Source organism: Aphanomyces invadans (assembly GCF_000520115.1).
Source record: "Aphanomyces invadans strain NJM9701 unplaced genomic scaffold supercont1.8, whole genome shotgun sequence".
Classification (NCBI taxonomy): domain Eukaryota; phylum Oomycota; class Saprolegniomycetes; order Saprolegniales; family Verrucalvaceae; genus Aphanomyces; species Aphanomyces invadans.
Genome location: NW_008580153.1, coordinates 105976 through 122016, shown reverse-complemented (window position 1 = coordinate 122016; position 16041 = coordinate 105976). Strand labels below are relative to the sequence as shown.

The following is a 16041-nucleotide window of genomic DNA, read 5'->3' as shown; positions in this document are numbered from 1 at the left end:
TAGGAGGCGGGTGATGACCTCGATTTTGGTTTCATACGAGAGCTCGCGTCCAGCGCGCAGAAAATCCATGGTAGTGAGGCTCGCGGGTCCCGTAATTTTGAAATGAAAACTAATGATTTCATTTTATTTTTAAGACCGATGGCGAAATCAAATTTAGGTGCGAAAACTTCGTTTCCACCTTGTCCAGTCATTGCCGACCCCCTCTCGTTTTTGATTGTCTTTGAAACGTGATGTCGCACATTGATTTTGGACTTAAATGAATTTTTGGGGTCGCTGAGATGAGAAATGTCGCCAGTAATCTGGAACAGAGGAAGTATTCTGTTTGAAGGAATGTGAATCCATTGTATTCAGAAGAATATGCGGAGCAGTACATCGAAGATTTGATGAAAAATTCATCTATGAACACCCAAATTGCAAAAACCGGTCGGTCGATGCGTTCGACCACTGCAAGGTGTAGATGAAATTGCCCTGTTGCGCTCGTCGAGCTGACCGTGCGGCTGGCTTTCACTGGTGCGGCGACACATTCGAAAAGGTGGTCTCCAACACAAAAATACTTCAGCTTGTGGAAAATCCAATTTAGCTGGGTGTAATAATGAACCAATCCGTGAGCCCTTTCACACTGGTCGACGAGATTTCAATTTGGATGCAATCTGAGATTCGAGTTTTTTATGTATCGAACCAAGCTCAGGCTAATATGTGAACATGTGAATGATCCAAAGTGTGAATAAATTTCACAATTCTCAAATGCCCATTCTAATCATGTGATCGATAATATATGAACGAAGTGACTTCGTCGAGCGATCATGTGAGCGTCGGGAAGAATATTGCGTAGGACGGTCCCCGCTGGATTGAAGGCTTTTTAAGTGGCTATGAGTGACGGCATGGAAGATAGTAGACGAGAGACGCCAGGAACGACGAAGGAACGCCTTAACAGTGCAATAATCTGAGGTGATCCTCTATTTAGACAGTGCTTGTGTTTGCCATGCATAGCTCATCACAACACCAGTTTGGGCGGGGCGTGGTCGTATGACTTCTCTTATCCAACTGGGCCGCTCCAACGACTTGAGCTAGCACGCAAACGGTGGGCCGACATATAGTGCCTTTCTGACTTACAATCTTTATTACATAGGAAACCCGACTCTCGCAAAATGCTTCAGTCCCTCGCTCGAGGTATATCGAACCTTCGAGTCCATGCTGCGATGACACAACTCCATTGAGTCATTGGAGGCAACCCCAACTCACCGTGTTGCTCGTTGTTCAAATCCTGCACAACAAAGTTTGAAGTGCGAAGGTATTTTAACTCAGGGTGGGGGGCATGCACTTATGCTTGTGCTCCTCACATCTTTCGGCACATGCTCGAGATACACACCACGTGGCTTGGACTAAGCCAATGAGGCAGAGGGAGAGTTGCAAGGGCAAGGGAATGGTGATATAACGTTACACAGGTTTTTTTTCCAGTCGCTCAAGTAAGAATATTTCCGCCCTCATTGTGCAGGCCGACCAGCCAACACCTGTATATATGAGATCCCCACTCCTTTTGTTCGAGAACCTGACCTGATACAGTCTCTCCCCTACCTAGGGGAAAGGGGCGATTTCCATCACAAACCAACATGATGTCCGACCTGACAGAGGCCGACATTCCGCTGCGAGGGCAAGCTCGCGCGTGCGATTTCTTGAACAGGGGTACGCATGAATAGAACACCACCCCATCCATGCATATGCTGGGGCTACTGTCCAATAAATCCGCACGGTATACCGAGTATGTACATACAGCCCGGTCGTCGTGGCACATAGAAGCTGACCGTCCCGTAATCCACCGAGCTGCTCGAGGTAGTATTTTTCCAGAGGCCAAGTGCAGCGAAAGACTACGGTAACCCACCGCAAAGCGATTCAACCGAACGGTTCGGTCATGAAAACCACGAGTGTGTTCGCGGGCGACGGAAACAATGAAACGAGCAAGAGATGCTTGGGTCGTGACCCCACGCCATCACCAGAACAGGGCTTCATGTGTCGACGCGCGCGTGGTTGTGTGCCGTCCTCGGCAACGGCATGCGGTCGACAAGGATTTCACAAACGTCCGAGTTGTCGTCGGTCGGTCATAGATCGGAGAAGTAGCTGCCCCGCATAGGATGGAGGGGCTCAGTTCAGTCCAAGAGAACACAGGGCAGGAGGAATACGGCCAACAAGTTTGCCCCCAGTGGTCGTGACGATGATGAAGACACGACCCAGTTGCCAACTCTCTGCATACGACAACGCTGGGTGAAGAAGGGAAATGTACCCACATGTGTGTGGGTAGGTAGGTGTCTCTGCCCCCGAAAAAAACTGATCCTGCTCGGCCAAGGGATCAGGGCTTGGTTCGAAACGCTAAAATTCCACGGCGCCTTTGCCACCGACGAAACCATTCACTGCTTGCGATTGCGCGGACGGCGGTGCACTTTTCCTTTGGGCAGTGCACTTTTCCTTTGGGCCGTGCAGTTTGCCGTGGCGTTTCGTTCCAACGCTGTAGTCCCCCGGGGCATGATAGCTCCCCCCGGGTCATCGTCGAAAGCGCGCTGGACCCAGCTCGTACTCACTCTCGAGGATTTCCTGTAGACGATCCAAATCCCGATGGTCCACGTTTGCTTGAAATTGTTGCCTTCGTCCCTTTCCACCTTCTACAGGGTCCCGCAAGAATCGTTGCACGGCAGCAACGGTCGTGGAATCTGCTGCAGTCGGCGTACGCTTGACCAACACGTGGGCATGGACAAGAGCTTGTACTTCGACGAGGGATCGTTTTGTGGTCCTGTGGAGGGGTGTGTGTGGTGGAGAATCGCCTCCGCCCCGAATCTACAGATGCGGGAATTCCTCAGCCTTGTTGCCGCAAAATATCGAATGTGTATCTCACGGGAACATGGAATGTGGTGAGTTGGAGGGCAGGTGGTCGTACCAGCCCCTAGCCCGTTCTCGTGCAGGGGCGTCTTTGGCTACACGGGGGTCGTCGTGGGGGCGACATGGCGCGGGGGTGGGACGCCCACGGAATCTCTTGGTCGACTCGAGGACGACGCTCGTGAAGATCTCAGCGAAACCACGAGCTACTTCAACGTGAACTGCGGAGAACAGGCACCACGGAAATCGACCCACGCGCTAGTTTGCCGTGAAAAGTACCCACGGCTAAATATAAATCGAACCCGCCTGGTACAGTGTAACCACGGACGATGTTTTGGCACGAAGATCGCCACCGAGCGACACATTGTCCAATTCCCATCTCGTCGCGGACGCTGCTTGCTATGGACGCCCCACCGACGTCGCCGTTTCAACTGCACATTCAGCTGCCTGAAGCGTACATGCCACCCACCCACCACCACCACCAACTGTACTACGGCACGCCGACAACCCCCGACAGCCACGACATGTACTCGGGGGACGAGTCGCCGGCGTCCAGGGCTGGTGAAATCGCGCCGTTCCTGCGAAACTTGCGCAACATGCTCGAGCGAGAAAGCCCCGAAGTGCTGCGATGGAACAAGGACGGCACGGCATTTGAAATCCACAACATGGACGAAATGATGAACTCGGTCCTACCCAAGTACTTCAAGCACAAAAAGTACACGAGCTTTCAACGGCAGCTCAACTACTTTAACTTTAAAAAGTGGACCAAGAGCCGCGCCAACGTGTGCACGTTCTCGAACGAGCTCTTCACGCGCCACGACCCGTTTCGAAGCGCGTTCATCACACGGAAAAAGTCCATCAGTGGATCGAAGGACCCCAACTTGACCGACACGGGCGACGAATACGAAGACTCTAGCGGCCGACCGTCCTGTGACTCGCCGTGCTCGTCCGTGTGCGACTCGCCCGTTCTCGGCCCGACGTCCACGTCGTTGTCAAGTGTTCCCAAGGGGACGTTGGACCTGTCGTTCGAGTCGTTGAGTTTGCACAAAGCACGCATGTCCCCGTACGAAAACAAGCACTTGACTCGAGTCTTGGGGGGTCGAAAAGCGATGCGAAAAATGCGGTCGTGCCCTGCGCCGGTCGAGCGAAGCACCCCCCTCCAGCCACACATGCATACGTTTGTGGACGACCTCAACTGGTTCGGAGACACCGAGTTCAACCACATGCGCGACTCGGCCACCAGCATGACGTCGGGGGAATGGGACGACGACCCGTCCGAAATGAACTGGGTCGACTTGCTTCCGTACAACGACGACGCGACCTTTTTCGACCCGCCCTCCCAAACGTCCGACAACAGCTTGAGCCCCCTGCGAGGTCCCTTTGTCCCGTCCAACACAGTCACATTTTTCGCAGCGCTCTAGAGCTGTCTGTGCGCCGTTTGGGTGTAGTCATCGAGAGGTTGTGTTTTTGTCGTGCAAGATCGTTGGGAATCTTAATTTATTTCTGTCGCAGTGGAATCGACCTGCTTGCGCCGCGCCTTGATGTCCCGATTCGTCATGCACGGCATTCAACGACCGGAAAGCACTGGACATGGAAGTATCGGGGCAGTGCGCGCATGCTCGATCCGAGCCCGGCAACTTCGTTGTCGGCTAGAGGGGGAGGGGTGTAAGCGCCTTCGATTTCTCCGCCCGCACCCGTTCCCTCATGAACTGAGCTGCCTCGTCCCCCATCTGTCTGCCTGTGGCAATATCGAATCCCCACCTGAGAATGGCCAGACGCCGCGCGCGCTGCTGCGAGCAAACTAACGCTCCGTCGCTGCCCCCCAGCTTCACGAATGCAATCGCAATGCGAATCGGTTTGCCACGTCAAACGCGGTTGCAATAGCCCGTCCATCCAACGCCCCCCCCCAACAAAGACAACCACCTCCAAGTGAAACTCGATGTCGTCGCAGCAGCGAATTTTATGTTTCGCCGGTGGATGACGCGCCGCGATCGTGTAAACTCTAGATACGCGTATCTGGCTTCCACACGCAGTAGCCTGCCCAGAGGTGCCCTTGTACTCGCCAAGTACTCCCGGGGACACGAACTAGGGCCGGCTTGATCCATGCGTCTTTTGCTCAACCCACTCGGTGAACGCGTGGCAAGCTGCCGTCTGAGGCTCAGTCCTGGCTGCGCCACTTGGAGGAGATCGTTTGCCGAGGATTTGAAGCGATCGGCAGCGCCACGACGGCCGTTTCGGCATAGCAACGAGCACCAGGTGAACTCACCTATCGAATGTTGCAACACTGGCACGAGAAGGAAGCCAGGGGAAGGCGTTGTTCGGGCAAGGATCTGCCGACTTGACCGAGGGCACGCACGGGCGCGCGGGACACCACCGACCGGAAACCCCATTCGATCCATTTGGTATATTCAAACACTCCAAAACTCCTCCACCCCCTGCACCTCTTCTGCATCATGTCTTTTCATAAAATGGGGAGCTACATGTACACTTGATGTGAATCGGTCACATCGAGTCGTACACCACATGAACCAGCGCAAATCTACAGTGGCATGGAGAGAGATTCGTCCGGGCCTTTCGATGCCAGCTTGCGGTATCATGCTCGCCCACGATTACGCCACCGGTCGAGCAAGCCGCGCCACCGGTCGAGCACAACCGCCGCGCCGCCTTGCACGACACCAAGATGTAAGTTTCCAAACCGGTTGATTCGATAAAAGTCAGTGAATTTTGTCCAATTAAAATAGTTTTGCCCATCGCAATCACAGCGCGGACGTGCGATCGGCATGTGCCCAAAGCGAAGGTGACCGAAGTAGTCGAATGGGAAGCACAGGCTTCGATACACCTGAACGAGAACAAACGTCACATGGCACGGAGAAGGTGTGTGGAGTCGCCGTCACAATGGACGGCAACTGATGCGCCATGTGCGTCGTCGTCGTGTGTACACAAGCAGTAACGAGTCGTATTGATTGTTGCTACACAAGTGCAAAGGGTTTGAAAGGGGGTCATTTCTACTGCGCTCAATACAACATCTCGTCTTTGATCGTCTTGGGGTCGATCTTGGGCACCAATTCGCTGTCAGGGCGCATTCGGAAGCCAGGCTCGGGATGCTTGTCCCACTTCAGTGTGGTTTTGCCTTGCGGTCCTTCGCACGACAATTGCCCGTTCATGGGCAACGAGCCCCACTTGTTCATTGGAGGCGGCTGGTTCTTCTTGCACGCATCCAAAAGTTGACGGGTGGTCTCGGGGGTCAAGTTTTCGTAGAAATCGTCGTTGATTTGGACCATCGGCGCGTTCGAGCAAGCGCCTAAGCATTCCACTTCACGCAGTGTAAACATTTCATCGGCCGTCGTTTCGCCTTCCTTGATGCCCAAATGGTCCTCAATAACCTTCTTGATTTCCTCGGACCCGCAGATCATGCACGGCGTCGTGCCGCAGAGTTGGATGAAGTACTTGCCCACCTTTTCGCGGTTGAACATGGTGTAGAACGTCGCGACTTCGTACACTTGCATCGGCTTCACGTCCACGATGCGAGCCACCTTGTTCATGGCCGCAAGTGGCAACCACCCACCATGTTGGCGCTGCGCCAAGTCCAACAACGGGATGATCGCAGACGCTTTGTAGTTCTCCGGGTATCGTCCCAGGATTGCGTGGACCTTGACGTAATTGGCTTCCGTGAAATCAAACGACGTTTCCTTCGTGTTGTCGGGGGTGTCGCGGTGCTGAGAAATCCCAGCACTCATGAAGCGCGCGGGGCCAGCGGCGGCAGCACGACGGCGCCATGCAGAATTGACCAAGCGTTGCAGCATAATGACTACTCGATGCGATTCCAGCCAGTGGCCTTGGTGACCTCACAGGAAACCTCTATGAATTAATCCTATGCAGGTGAGATGAGCCCATTCGTAAAGGTACGCAACTTTGAATACACTTGCATTTTGTATGAAGCGTACCTTACCGAGTGGCCTCGACTGACTGGAGTTTGTTTGGCTCACAAGTGAAGGACCCAACCAAGTGTCAATATGGTGCGGCGTCGATGGCGGTCCTTGCGTGTCGATGATGACGGATTATGTATATAGGCTGGCGAAGATCCCGTTGATGTGATGCCTGAAATCCGCAAGGCGTGCGAACCCAAGTGCGTCGAATCGTTCAAGGTGTACCGAGCATGCGTAGACCGCATCACGGCCAAGGGCGAAGGCGCTTGCGACGGCCAGTACTTCGACTACCTCAAGTGCATCGACAAGTGCTCCGTGCCCCAAATCTTTAAGCATTTGAAATAGAAAGCATCCTCCTCTCCCGGGGACTGGAGTAGAAGAGACAATGCGTTCCGCACTGCCGACGCGCGCGTTTCATTGTGGTTCAACCTGCCAATGTTTTTCAGTGTGCGTGGTTGCATGTATGAGCCCGTCCCCGTGAAATATTGCGTCGTACTTCGACCCACAAGACTGTGGCAAGTGCATCGCGGTCAACTGGCGCAGGTTCAAAACGCATAGCAATTGCATTGTCCGCTGAGTCGGCATCGTGAGCTGGCCAACTCTCATGGCATCCCATCGATTCGTCCACGTACAAGCAGCATCAACGCCCTGATGACCACTCATGGCGAACTCGTCCATCGTGCACACCAACGATCACATTCCTTGCTGCATTATGTTGTCATTATTCGGTCGTAGTCATTGCGAGAGGCGTCACTCTCGCGGCGGCGACGAATGCAACCTCCATGTGACTCCATATTTCTTCGACGTCTTCGAGACCGATGGAGAACCGAATGAGATTTCGGTCGAGGCCACACGACGCAACGTACGCCAGCTCGTCGTAGTGCGCCAAGATCGTGTACGGCACGGCCAGCGTAAAGTTGGTGCCGAGACTCGGACCTTTGGCCACGTTCAGCGCATCGTAAAATGCAGCAGCTGCCGCTTCGCCTCCATGGAGTTCCATCGACATGAGCGGTCCAAATGAATCCGCCGCGTCGTCCGGGTGCGTCAAATGGGCCTGGTACAACGCCGTGTCGACAAACTTGGGGTAATACACCGCCTTGACTTGACGATGGGCGGCAAACCGACTCGCGAGCACGGTTGCGTTCGCGTTTACGCGGCGAATGCGGTCGCGCACATCCTGCACGGCGATCATGAAAAGCCCAGTTCAAAGGAACTTCCAGGACGGCTTACGTTGGACATGCGCAGAAGTTCGACGCAGTCGTCTTCAAAGATGTATCCGTCCGTGGCTAGCGAGGGGTGGATTGTTGTGTGCCAGGCGCTGGCTGGGTTGAGCACCAACGACCCTCCCGTCGCTGTGCACGCGCCAGTGAAAATTTTACTCAAACTCGTGGCCACGATATCTGCGCCAGCGTCGAGGACCTGTGGCATGCATTCAACCGACCGCGAGATGCGTGTGATCAAACGAGATGGGACCTCTCACATGCAACACGTCGACAGAGAACGCGACACAAAGGTCAAAACGAACCTCGACGTTGTACGACCCGACCGTGTCGTCGACGACGAGAATCGTGTCGTGGCGGTGAGCGATCTCCGCCAGGCGCTTGAGGTCGACGCTGTGGAGCAATGGGTTGGTCGGGAACTCGGTGAAGATGGCGGAAATCGAGTCGAGGTGTTCGATCGCGGCCATATCTGGCGAACGATGTCAACTACGGCGGATTCAACCGAGACGTTGCACGCACCTGTGTCGTTCCCGTTGGGGTAAAAGACAAAGTTGTCGCTGGAGCCCCACTCCGGGCGCCGCATGATCTTGAGTGTGTCGAGGTAGGGAAATCCAAACAAGACAATCTTGCCTCGGCTCGACTCTTTTAGGGTTTGTGCCAGTCGAAATGCAGCGAAGATGGCAGACATCCCGCACGGATACAGGAACACGTCGCGGCACGAGATGTGGGGATATAGCGAAGCCACGCGCTCCTTCAATGCGACGTGGACAGCCGTGCCATCCATTGCTTTAGGCGGTGCTTGGTCCAGTCGGTTCTTGTACTCGAGGATGTGACATGCCATGCGGGACGTCACGATTTCCCCGCTGTGCTGCCAAAACGACTTGAACGTCTTTAGAGCTTCCGCAGGAATGACGATCGCGTACGCTCCGCAAATGTTCAAATCGATGAGCGGCATCTCGATGGGGTGCGTGAACCGGAGGAAGGATGCACACCGCTCTGCGACGGTCCGCGTCGGCAACACATACGCGAGCTTCGTTGCGTCGTTCACGTACGTTTCCCAGCACCACTGGTTCAACGCTTTCACATAGTGATGGTACACGAAGCGAGGATATCCCGACGGGAGCGCGGCATGGAGCTCAGGACACCCTTGAGAATACGACTCGACGTGGTTCCACAGCGGCATCGAGACTGACACAGCATGCACGTCATCAGGCAGCGTTCCTCCAAGCGGTACGCCCGTCAAGCAGCGCGGCGGGACGATTTGAGTGACCATGCGGTTGGAGGAACGTGGTAAAATGTCTTTTCGTTGTCGCAGTGCGCCTCATGTTAACAAACATATCGAAGTGTGGCAATCACCTTCACATTTAAAAAATAAATGCACAAAAATCTCATCGTGATAATATCCAACCGAGAGAATCAAATTCGATCGATCGAAGCGTCCACTGGAGCGGCTCTTGCCGATGGTGGCTCAACTCTCACGCATGGCGCACCATGGCGGGCTGAGCCGGCTAGTGGCAGCTATCGAAGGATGCACACTCACGCATTGTGTGTTAGTCAGAACGCACTGGATGCCTACTACGCACGGGCGTGGATGTGTCTTCGCAACGATTTCTCCTAGAGGGCAGTGGCTCTCCTCCACGACGACCGACGTGCCTTTAAACGCATGCAGCGGGGGTACATGGCTGGTTCGCCGACAGCTTCTCGCACATCGTCACAGTGTGCGGATGCTCCCGACTAGCAACAGGACTACCGAGAGCAGCTCAGCTCCATCAAGTGCATGCAGCAGAAGGGCACCACGACGTCCTTGCGGTGGCGCTGCAGGATCTCTCGCCGCAATCGTGGACATGCCACACCGAGTGCCCATAATCATGGGAATGTTGGTCGTGGAGGTGGTTCGACCCACGGGGCCATTTCTCAATTGGCTATCGGCGGCATGGGTCGCGAGTTCCGTGCCTTTGCGGTCAAAAGCGCTGTGTTTGGAAGTGCGATTTGGGTGGTGGCGGCGCTGTTTGTAAAGTGGACGCGCCGTGTCTTCTTCGACTCGAACGCCCCCCTCTTGTACACTCTCTTGCTGTTTGCTGCGTCGATTCCCGTGAGTTTCGCCATTGTGCAAACGGCGCGCGTAGCCTTGGGCAGCCTCACCAAGCCGAACGTGCTCTTCTCAATTGTGATTGCAACGACAGTCGCGGGCATGTTGGATGGCGCAGCAATGGTGTTGTTTCCAGACGCGTTGTATGGCGGAGCAGGCGACGGGTTGGCCACAGGCGCGGCGTGGATTCTGTGGGGTGTGGGCTGGTGCCTCTTTTGGACGATTGACGAAGAGTGCTTTGAAACCAACGCGCTCCGTGTAAAGTAGCGTACAAACATTGAAAAATGGTCAGCGATGTGATCTCCATGAAGCCAACGTCGATCGCTAGAGTTCGTCATGCCATCTCCATCATGGCAACTGCTGCTCTGGCAGCCTTGGTAGCAGCGACGTCCCCAACCTCCATGAACCATTTCACAGGGAGTGACGCGTTTGAGGAGGTTCCAGTAGAGCTGGTGTAGTCAATTTGGACGGTCGTGTCACTGCGCTTTCGTCCCCCCCACACACACACCAACGTCCGCGAATGATCCTGTTCACCGACACTTCTAAATTCAAGTCCACAAGTTCTTCCAAGGGGCATCCACGGAGGCGCGTCCGGCGGAGGTATCGTCGGGCAAGTGAGTCAATTCAATGGCCACCTTGTGCGACCGATATGTCGACTGGATGCACCGGCTGCCGTTCGTTTGCTCAAGGAAAACCCATCGCATGTCCATTATGGGACTTGTTCTCTTGGCCGGCGGCATCCGCGGCCGCCCGCAGCGCGACTTCCATGTGGCTCCAGATTTCATCGACGTCTTCGAGGCCGATGGAAATGCGAATTAAGTTTCGATCGACTCCACATGACTCGACGTAGTCGAGCTCGTCGTAGTGCGCCAACAACGTGTACGGACATGCCAACGTGAAGTTGGTGCCGAGGCTCGGGCCTTTGGCAAACCCGAGGGCATTGTAAAATGCTTTCGCGGCCGGTTCGCCGCCATGGAGCACCACCGACATGAGCGGTCCAAATGCATCTGCCGTCGTGCTGTGATACGTCAAGTTTGCGCTGTACTGCGCAGAGTCGACAAACTTGGGGTAATACACCGTTTCAACTTGCGGATGCGTCGCAAAGCGACTGGCGATCGCCGACGCCGACGAGTTCACTCGATGGATGCGCTCACAGACGTCCTAGCATGAGGCATGTACAAGTTGTCGTGCATGGCATGGCGCATGCAATTACCTTGGACGCTTCTAAAATCTCGACGCAGTCATCTTCAAAGATATAGCTGTCGGAGGCGTATTCGTTGTGCAAAGTTGTATACCACGGACTGGCGGAGTTTACGACCAACGACCCGGCCATCGCGGTGCCGGCCCCGGTGAAGATTTTGGTCAAGCTGGTCGCCACCAAGTCGACGCCAGCTTCCAGGACCTGCGATCAGTGGTCACATCGTCCGCCTCAATCGACCAACCTGAACGTTGTACGACCCAATCGTGTCATCCACGACCAAGACAGTGTTGTGTCGATGTGCGATATCTGCCAAGCGCTTCAGGTCTGCACTCTGGAGCAATGGGTTTGTAGGGAACTCGGTGAAAATGGCAGCCATCGAGTCCAGTTTATCGACTTCATCCATATCTACAAACAACAATTAGACTTGACGGGAATGTCCATGTGCACTTTCGTGCCGTACCGGCGCTGGTCCCGTTGGGGTAAAACAAAACGTTTCCACAGCTCCATTCAATCCGTCGCATCATTTTCAGCGTGTCAAGGTAAGGGAATCCAAAGAGCACCACGCGGCCTTGAGTCGACTTGAGCTTCTGGACGACGCGAAATGCCGCGAAAATGGCCGCCATCCCGCAAGGATACAGGAACACGTCCCTGGGTGTGATGTGCGGATACATGGACGCGACGCGGTCGCGCAGTCTTGCGTGGACGTTGGTGCCGTCCATGGACTTGTGTGGATGACCGGCCACGTCACCATTGTCTTTGTACTGCAAGATATGGAGTGCCATGCGCGACGACAGTATTTCACCGCTGTGTTGCCAAAACGATTTGAAAGATCGAACAGCGTTGACAGGGAGTACTATCGCCACGGCGCCGGCGATGTTCAACGGAATTAGCGGCAAGGGCCCCGAAAACGTCGCCAACAAGAACGCTTCACATCGTTTTGCCACGGCATACGTAGGTAACACATACACGACCTTGGTCGGGTCGTTCACGTACTTCTCCCAACACCACTCGTTGACAGCTTTCACGTACGCATGATAGACAAACCGCGGGTACCCCGACCGCAGCGACGCATGCAATTCAGGACACCCTTGTTCGTACAGCTCAACATGTTGCCACTCGGGCATCGACACGGACACGGCATGTACGTCGTCTGGCAACGCGCCGCCGAGCGGCACGCTCAAGCACCGCTGCAGCGTCTCGGCCATGAGAGATTTCTGGCCTTATCAATTGTCAAACTTCTAAAGATCCGTGGAAAATACATTCAATGCATACATTGTACGTTCTATCCGATTTCGATTCGTCCAGCCAAAGTATACATAAGTCAAATATATTTGATTTCTATGATTCAAACGTACGTTGTCGTACAATTTTCGTACACTCGTGCCTAAAACCCAGATATTCGATACTCGAAACCGGACGAAACGATTTGATTGAGTTGGCCTTCAATAATGTGGTATCCTTTACGATGATGCTTGGATTGAACACTAATGATTCGATCTGGCGTCCTGATAATTTTCATGACTCCAAGTACCGGGGCCATGAATGTGTCGTTGAGAGGGGCAAGATGGACCTGCCTTCCCAACACCCATGTTTGTTTGGATGCAAAACCTCTCGAATTCAATACCGAAACGCTTCGTCATCCGGATAAAAAGGTAACTGCCAGGCTAACTTTACGCGCGTGACATGCGATGGATGCCAGCACGCGGGTCATGGTTGCCAGTGCCGCGCTGCAGTCCCGAATGTCCATTCCTTTAGCCCGCCGCGATGGCACCATGCATCAATACAAACTCGTCGACTCGACCACCATGTCCAAGCAGGTGAGGTAGATCGCGGGAGACTCTATTTCATCCCTTCACTGTTGAATGGGTACAGCAAGCTGATCGCAACAGGATTATCGAAGAAATCGAAGCGAAGCGAGCATCCAAACGAGCTGCAGCGAAGATGGTGCACCCGTTCGAATCGGCCCTGAGTGTTCATGTACGAGCACCGCCTTTTCATCTGAGATAGTCAACTTCAGTTTGGCAGGGCAACAAACCTCGTTTCAAGCCATCTGGGCCAAGGCAACCCCTCCACAAGTTTCCATCTGCACCACGATGGAGCAATAATGACGAAGATATTCCATCGGACGACGACGTCGACGACTCCCGAGTCGAGTCCCACCGGCGACATCACGCTACGAAACCAGATGAGAAAGTGTACATCCAAGAGCTCGAAAACGAAATCGCGCGACTAAAACAAGCGCCGCCAGCCTCCTATCAAGAAAGTGTCGACGAACAAGTATTGCAGCGACTAGCTGAGTTCAAAGCGGTTGGTTTTCCTTTGTAAAGGTCGTTGTAAACGCCAAACCATAGGCACAACAACGAGACCTAGCCGTGGTTGAGCGGCTCGTCAAAGCTAAGAAGGCAGCCGACGCTCAGATCCACCACCTCCAGCAGAAGCTTCAGTCTACAAGCCCACTGAGTGGCCATTCGTCACCTCAGCACCGCGGCAAGCAAGACAGCGTGAGGCCACCCACGAGCAGTCACATGCCACAACAGCACCTCCGTTATTCCGCGCAACAGCATACTTCATCGCGCCTGCAGGGGAATCCAACATCGAAACCAGCCACCTCTTTCCCACGTCCTACGACTCTCCAAGTTCGGGCAGATGACGACCACCATGCCTACGACAATGGCGAAGGCGACGAAGCAGCGCCTCCTCCGTTCGACACGGGCCCTCGTACAGCAAGCTCAATAGGGGAGCCTCCAGGACTTGGCGACCTGAACGAACCTTCGACGAAGCCAACTGCACAATCTTCCAACGCGTCGCAAATGCATGACCCGGCACCCCAACGTGAAATATCACGTCGACCTAAGTCGCCTTCAGCGTGGGCCACTCGTGTGACCAGTATGCAGATTCTTGGAATCAGCAGTCGCAGTCTTGCTCACCGCTGCGTAGAAGCGAAGAGCCCAACAGCAGGACTGGCTTCGTGCGCAAGCGACAACGACCATTCTTCCACGAACCATCGAAAGGGTGGATTCTTTGAACAGTACGTGACAAATCGAGGCAACCTCTCCGTGCTCGACCACCACCCACAAGTAGAAAGGAGAAAACCAAGCAAGAACAACTGAACCAGGAACGACTTGCCCAGGAGAAGCTCGCTCGAGCGCACCGCGCTAAGCCGCCAAAAGGTACGGACGACTTGACTACGATGTCTTGGTGTGCCATGTTTCACGGGGCGGTCGGAAGGCCTGCTGGCGAACGAAGCCAAGCTCCTTGAGCGAAAGCAAAAACGCGTCGAAGAAATATTACAAGAAGAGGAAGAACGGTGCGCCCCGTTTAAGGCCCGCGACGCGCCGCCTGCGACGGAGTTCGACCCCGACTTGCTTGAATATTTGCGCAAGGAGCGTGTTGCGGCGCGAGCTGCAGACCTCCTTGCGTCCAGCAAGCTGCCGAGTCGGTTGGCTGACGCCGCAGCCAAAGCCAAACCAAAAGCGTCCCCGACACCCCGCCGCGTGCGCATCAAGGCCGCGCCAGTTCCAGATTTTGTTATGATGCAAACCGAGTGGAAAGCATCCCTGCAACGAGCCAAGTTGAAGTTGAACAGCACGCGAGTCGATGCATTCTCGGTGACGGACCCTGCCAAACTCGCCGCACTCCAGAAGAAGAAGCAGGAGCGATTGGAGCGCCAGAAGCTCAAGGATGAATCTGCGGTGTGGCTGTGACCAAGTAGACATAGGCTGAATGCTGGGCTTGACATGTAGCGGACGGCAGCGGAAGCCGAACGCAAGCGCGCGTACGACAAAGCCATGGTAGCAGCCAAAGAACCAGCTCAGGTCGTCGAGACGGAGGCCCAGAAGCTGCGCACGAAAGCAGTTCAATCCAAACTCAAGCAACGACAGCTCCAGGAAAAAGCTGAGGTTGGTGCCGTCGAGTTTTGTTGGAGTCACTGCATTTGAACATTGCTCGTGGGCAGGAGAGAGCTCAGCTGAAGCGCATGGCAAAGATCAAACAGCTTTCGAAACAAGTCAAGGCCGAAGTCACGAACCTGGAGAAGCAGCGGCGCGCGGAGAAGGGCAATTTTGTGGTAATGTTCATCGATGGTTGCCAACATGCATCCTCTCAGCATCGAGGCTCGAGCAGGACCCAGAAGAAGCGGCGAAAGCCAAAGCTGAAGAGAACAAACGGTCATTTCAAGAGGCGATCCAGCGCAATAAAGAGCGCATTATGGGGGCAGTCGCGGCGCGGCCAACACTCATGGAGCGGTTCGCCATCGACAAGAAGAAGGATGAGACCAAGGTAGACGGATGTTCGACCATGATATGTTGGAGGAATTCCGAGCAAATGTGTTGCTTTGATCAGCGACAAGCGTTGGCGGCGGTCGTGTCGAATGTGTTTGGGAAGAACATCGCAGCGTTCAAAGGCGTGTTGACGGACGGCGAGGAAGACCTTGTCGATGCCATGAACGTCACGAAGAAAGACGACGCTGGCGATGACGACTACGCCGACGACACAGAGTCGTAGCCTTAGGCCGTGCAGCTGATTTTCAATACACATCGAGGCACCGACGCAGTCGAATGCTGTCGTCCTGCTTGCTGCGGTACCCCTCGTTCTCCGAACATGACACTCCCAGACCCAGGCATTTCGACGATTGATTAATACAGTTTTGATTCGGTTAAGTACGATCACTTAGCCGTGCATCCTATACAACCAAACGCGCGATGCCGAGTGCAGCCGCGGCAGGAATTCTTGCCTTCGTCC

The 16041-nt window shown here is 54.5% G+C and overlaps 7 protein-coding genes across 9 annotated transcripts; 4 read left to right on the top strand and 3 right to left on the bottom strand.

The window, feature by feature from the left end:
* The first annotated feature begins 3244 nt into the window (after positions 1-3244).
* H310_04799 (hypothetical protein) lies at positions 3245-4382 on the top strand. The gene has a single exon (XM_008869303.1). The coding sequence runs from the start codon at positions 3267-3269 to the stop codon at positions 4284-4286; it is 1020 nt and encodes a 339-aa protein (XP_008867525.1). The 5' UTR covers positions 3245-3266; the 3' UTR covers positions 4287-4382.
* A 1412-nt stretch (positions 4383-5794) lies between these two features.
* On the bottom strand, positions 5795-6715 carry H310_04798 (hypothetical protein). The gene has a single exon (XM_008869302.1). The coding sequence runs from the start codon at positions 6666-6668 to the stop codon at positions 5880-5882; it is 789 nt and encodes a 262-aa protein (XP_008867524.1). The 5' UTR covers positions 6669-6715; the 3' UTR covers positions 5795-5879.
* Positions 6716-6804: 89 nt separating this feature from the next.
* On the top strand, positions 6805-7300 carry H310_04797 (hypothetical protein). Its single transcript, XM_008869301.1, has 2 exons — positions 6805-6881; positions 6936-7300. The coding sequence occupies exons 1-2, from the start codon at positions 6879-6881 to the stop codon at positions 7134-7136; spliced, it is 204 nt and encodes a 67-aa protein (XP_008867523.1). The 5' UTR covers positions 6805-6878; the 3' UTR covers positions 7137-7300.
* A 170-nt stretch (positions 7301-7470) lies between these two features.
* Positions 7471-9369, bottom strand: H310_04796 (hypothetical protein). Its single transcript, XM_008869300.1, has 4 exons — positions 8531-9369; positions 8317-8480; positions 8022-8210; positions 7471-7968 (listed from the first exon to the last, which is right to left on the bottom strand). Exons 1-4 carry the CDS (start codon positions 9282-9284, stop codon positions 7513-7515), a joined length of 1563 nt encoding a protein of 520 aa, XP_008867522.1. The 5' UTR covers positions 9285-9369; the 3' UTR covers positions 7471-7512.
* A 195-nt stretch (positions 9370-9564) lies between these two features.
* H310_04795 (hypothetical protein) lies at positions 9565-10616 on the top strand. Its single transcript, XM_008869299.1, has one exon. The coding sequence runs from the start codon at positions 9789-9791 to the stop codon at positions 10365-10367; it is 579 nt and encodes a 192-aa protein (XP_008867521.1). The 5' UTR covers positions 9565-9788; the 3' UTR covers positions 10368-10616.
* Positions 9904-12519, bottom strand: H310_04794 (hypothetical protein). The gene is made up of 4 exons (XM_008869298.1): positions 11762-12519; positions 11543-11706; positions 11314-11502; positions 9904-11261 (listed from the first exon to the last, which is right to left on the bottom strand). Exons 1-4 carry the CDS (start codon positions 12504-12506, stop codon positions 10785-10787), a joined length of 1575 nt encoding a protein of 524 aa, XP_008867520.1. The 5' UTR covers positions 12507-12519; the 3' UTR covers positions 9904-10784.
* Positions 12520-12969: 450 nt separating this feature from the next.
* On the top strand, positions 12970-15920 carry H310_04793 (hypothetical protein). Of its 3 annotated transcripts, XM_008869295.1 has the most exons (11): positions 12970-13118; positions 13174-13278; positions 13327-13608; positions 13653-14187; positions 14239-14329; positions 14383-14471; positions 14530-14993; positions 15045-15200; positions 15257-15367; positions 15424-15579; positions 15643-15920. In XM_008869295.1, the coding sequence occupies exons 1-11, from the start codon at positions 12990-12992 to the stop codon at positions 15802-15804; spliced, it is 2280 nt and encodes a 759-aa protein (XP_008867517.1). In that variant the 5' UTR covers positions 12970-12989; the 3' UTR covers positions 15805-15920. The 3 variants fall into 3 exon arrangements, with proteins under 3 accessions (XP_008867517.1, XP_008867518.1, XP_008867519.1); XM_008869296.1 differs by having other exon boundaries at positions 15257-15579; XM_008869297.1 differs by lacking the exon at positions 12970-13118 and having other exon boundaries at positions 13153-13278.
* Positions 15921-16041: the final 121 nt, after the last annotated feature.